The following is a 3709-nucleotide window of genomic DNA, read 5'->3' as shown; positions in this document are numbered from 1 at the left end:
CCATTACTTCATGCAACTACATCTATTTATTGCGCATATGCTGCGACGCTTAACATGTCAAATTCGGCAACCCACATGAACATGTTCTTCTCCTTCAAGATACTCACAAGACTCAGAGCTAGCATTAAATCTCCATAAATATATATTCAACTTCTATCACCAGTATGCAGCAATAGCTCCAAAGTAAATGGCTCTATTTCTTGCTATGTTAGTTTTTTCAAACCCACTAGTGTTCTTCTCTCAAATTTCCTATGCAACTGATACCATTACTCAGTCCCAGCCACTTCTTGATGGCAGCACCTTGGTCTCCAAGGAAGGAACCTTTGAGTTGGGTTTCTTTACTCCCGGTAATTCCCCAAACCACTATGTCGGAATATGGTTCAAAAACATCCCCATGAGAACAGTTGTTTGGGTTGCCAACCGCGACAACCCTGCAAAAGATAAATCCAACATGTTGTCTCTAAGCAAAGATGGAAACCTCATACTCCTCGGCAAGAATCGGTCTCTTATTTGGTCGACAAATGCAACAATAGCAGTTTCGAATCCGGTTGTGCAACTTTTAGACAACGGAAATTTGGTAATAAGAGAGGAAAAGGACGACAACATGGACAATGAAGAGAATTTTGTGTGGCAGAGCTTTGACTATCCTTGTGATACACAATTACAAGGAATGAAGTTGGGGTGGAACCTTAAAACCGGCCTCAATCGGTATCTTACAGCTTGGAAAAATTGGGAAGATCCATCTTCGGGAGATTTTACTTCAGGGTTGAAGCTTGGAACCAATCCTGAATTGGTTATATCGAAAGGCTCGAATGAATACTATAGGAGTGGCCCTTGGAATGGAATTTTTTCTAGTGGAGTGTTTGGATTTAGTCCTAACCCACTTTTCGAATATAAATATGTCCAAAATGAAGATGAAGTGTACGTGAGGTACACCCTCAAGAATAGTTCTGTGATTTCGATAATTGTTTTGAACCAAACTCTTTTTCTTCGCCAACGCATTACATGGATTCCTCACACTAGAACTTGGAGTGTGTACCAATCTCTACCACAAGACAGTTGTGATGTTTATAATGTTTGTGGAGCGTATGGGAATTGCATGATTAATGCCTCCCCTGTGTGCCAATGCTTGGAGGGATTTAAGCCAAAATCACCCCAAGATTGGAATCAAATGGATTGGACAAAAGGGTGTGTGCGTAGTGAACCATGGAGTTGTGGAGTAAAAAACAAAGATGGTTTTCGTCTAATTGCTGGGATGAAAATGCCAGATACTACACATTCTTGGATCAATAGAAGTATGACACTTGAAGATTGCAAGGCCAAATGCTTGAAAAATTGTTCCTGCACGGCTTTTGCAAACATGGACACCGGTGGTGGAGGTAGTGGTTGCTCCATTTGGTTTGGTGATCTTGTTGATTTGAGAATTTCTGAAAGTGGGCAAGATCTATATGTTCGAATGGCCATTTCAGGCACGGGTAAAGACAATGGTATTCTTCTAACTTTCTTTAATTAATACAATTATAGTTCCATTGCTTTTATTTGAGAATAACAAGAGCTTTGTTTCTTTGTCAAAAAGTGAATGCAGATGCTAAACATAAGCATCTAAAAAAGGTAGTCTTGGTGGTCGCAATCACAGTTTCTTTAGTCCTTCTGATGTTATTGGCATTTTCCTACATTTACATGACCAAAACAAAGTATAAAGGTAAATTTCTTAGCCTGAAAGCCTTTTTATAATTTCACAAATATTCTCAAGTTAGTTTAATTGAACAACTGGGATGTCTAAAAAGTAGAACACTCATGCAGTAATGCTCTGTTCAATTACAGAATTTCAACAAATGTTGTTTAAGGCCTTTCGGGCATTCATTCCTTGTTTAGTAGAGTAAAAACCCTCCCCTGAACTCCAATAACTGTAGTCATCACACTTCACATTATCTGTTATCAACCATAAGATAGAGGAAAACAATTTTTTTTAGGTTTATTTTGAATAGAAATTAAGTTTCATGCGTTTCTTTTTCTTTTTTTTTTGGTTTATTTTGAACAGAAATTAAGTTTCATGTCCATAAATTCAATACTTTTTTGCGATTTGATAGTTTAATAAAACTACCAACTTCTCTACCACCCAACTTTTGCTCGGAGTTTTTACTTAAAACTGCTAAGTGTATTAGCTTTACATGTGGTGGACATTGTATTCAATGTTCTGATTTCTTTTTTTTTTTTTTAAGAAAATGGAACATGGACAGAGGAGAAAGATGATGGTGGGCAAGAAAATCTGGAGCTTCCTTTCTTTGATCTTGCTACAATAATTAATGCCACCAATAACTTCTCAATTGATAACAAGCTTGGTGAAGGTGGCTTTGGGCCGGTATATAAGGTAAACTTTCAACCTTCATATTAATATAATAAGGCTAAAGAAAATTCATGATTTTCAATATCTGTTAAATTTTCCTGAATATAATAATATAGGGTACAATGTTAGACGGACACGAGATTGCAGTCAAAAGGCTTTCTAAGAGTTCTGGGCAAGGATTGAAAGAATTTAAGAATGAAGTTATATTGTGTGCCAAACTTCAGCATCGAAATCTTGTTAAGGTTCTTGGTTGCTGCGTCGAAGGAGAGGAAAAAATGTTACTCTATGAATACATGCCCAACAGAAGTCTCGATTCATTTATTTTTGGTAAGTATTTTTTGAAAATCTTGGTAATTAGTGTAATAAAAGTTTACTTAATTTATTTCAAAGACTTTTATTAAAGAAATGACTAATCAACTTGTTGAAAATATTGTCAGATCCAGCTCAAAGTAAACTTTTAGATTGGCCTACGCGCTTTAACATCTTGTGTGCAATTGCTCGGGGACTTCTGTATCTTCATCAAGATTCTAGATTAAGAATCATACACAGAGATTTGAAGGCAAGTAATATTTTACTAGACAATAATATGAACCCAAAAATTTCAGATTTTGGCTTGGCTAAAATGTGTGGAGGTGATCAAGTTGAAGGGAATACAAACAGAATTGTCGGAACATAGTAAGTATCTTAATAGATCGATGTCAAAGTTTTAAAATGATTAATGAAACATCAAATTAATCCATGTGTTGTTTCTTTCAGCGGTTATATGGCACCTGAATATGCTATTGATGGATTATTCTCTATAAAATCAGATGTATTTAGCTTTGGCGTATTGTTGTTAGAAATTATAAGTGGAAAGAAAAACAGAACAGTAACATATGAAGAGCACAGTGACAATCTTATTGGACATGTGAGTAACACCAGAAAAACAAAACTAATTTTTCAATTGCAGCAAAAACAGTACATATAATAATATAATTGAATTGTTGCAGGCATGGAGATTGTGGAAAGAGGGCATTCCAGAACAATTGATTGATGCTAGTCTTGTGGACTCATGTAATATATCTGAACTTGTACGTTGCATTCAAGTTGGTCTTTTATGTCTGCAACACCATCCTGAAGATAGGCCAAACATGACAACTGTGGTTGTAATGTTGAGCAGTGAAAATAGTTTATCTCAACCTAAGGTACCTGGTTTCTTAATTAAAAATATTTCAATTGAAGGCGAGCAACCTTGTGGTAGACAAGAGTCTTGTTCAACCAATGAAGTAACGGTCTCACTATTAAATGCTAGATAGAAATATTAGTTTACTCAAACATTGTACATGAAATTTTTTAACTTTCAAGAACTTGGCACTTAAACTA

The 3709-nt window shown here is 35.8% G+C and overlaps 1 protein-coding gene across 2 annotated transcripts; it reads left to right on the top strand.

The window, feature by feature from the left end:
- LOC100790436 (G-type lectin S-receptor-like serine/threonine-protein kinase At4g27290) lies at positions 1-3709 on the top strand. Of its 2 annotated transcripts, none has more exons than XM_006582149.4 (7): positions 1-1487; positions 1586-1702; positions 2223-2371; positions 2464-2674; positions 2785-3022; positions 3104-3254; positions 3337-3709. In XM_006582149.4, the coding sequence occupies exons 1-7, from the start codon at positions 188-190 to the stop codon at positions 3640-3642; spliced, it is 2472 nt and encodes an 823-aa protein (XP_006582212.1). In that variant the 5' UTR covers positions 1-187; the 3' UTR covers positions 3643-3709. The 2 variants fall into 2 exon arrangements, with proteins under 2 accessions (XP_006582212.1, XP_006582211.1); XM_006582148.4 differs by having other exon boundaries at positions 5-1487; positions 1577-1702.

Source organism: Glycine max, chromosome 6, assembly GCF_000004515.6.
Source record: "Glycine max cultivar Williams 82 chromosome 6, Glycine_max_v4.0, whole genome shotgun sequence".
NCBI classification, from domain to species: Eukaryota; Viridiplantae; Streptophyta; class Magnoliopsida; order Fabales; family Fabaceae; genus Glycine; species Glycine max.
This window is presented reverse-complemented; position numbering and strand designations above follow the sequence as displayed.

Bases quoted from the DNA above. Each gene is read 5' to 3' on its own strand.
- LOC100790436 (XM_006582148.4), top strand. From the start codon at position 188: ATGGCTCTATTTCTTGCTATGTTAGTTTTTTCAAACCCACTAGTGTTC. The intron at 1,488-1,576 runs GTATTCTTCTAA...TTTGTCAAAAAG, and splicing joins AGGCACGGGTAAAGACAATG to TGAATGCAGATGCTAAACAT. The intron at 1,703-2,222 runs GTAAATTTCTTA...TTTTTTTTTAAG, and splicing joins GACCAAAACAAAGTATAAAG to AAAATGGAACATGGACAGAG.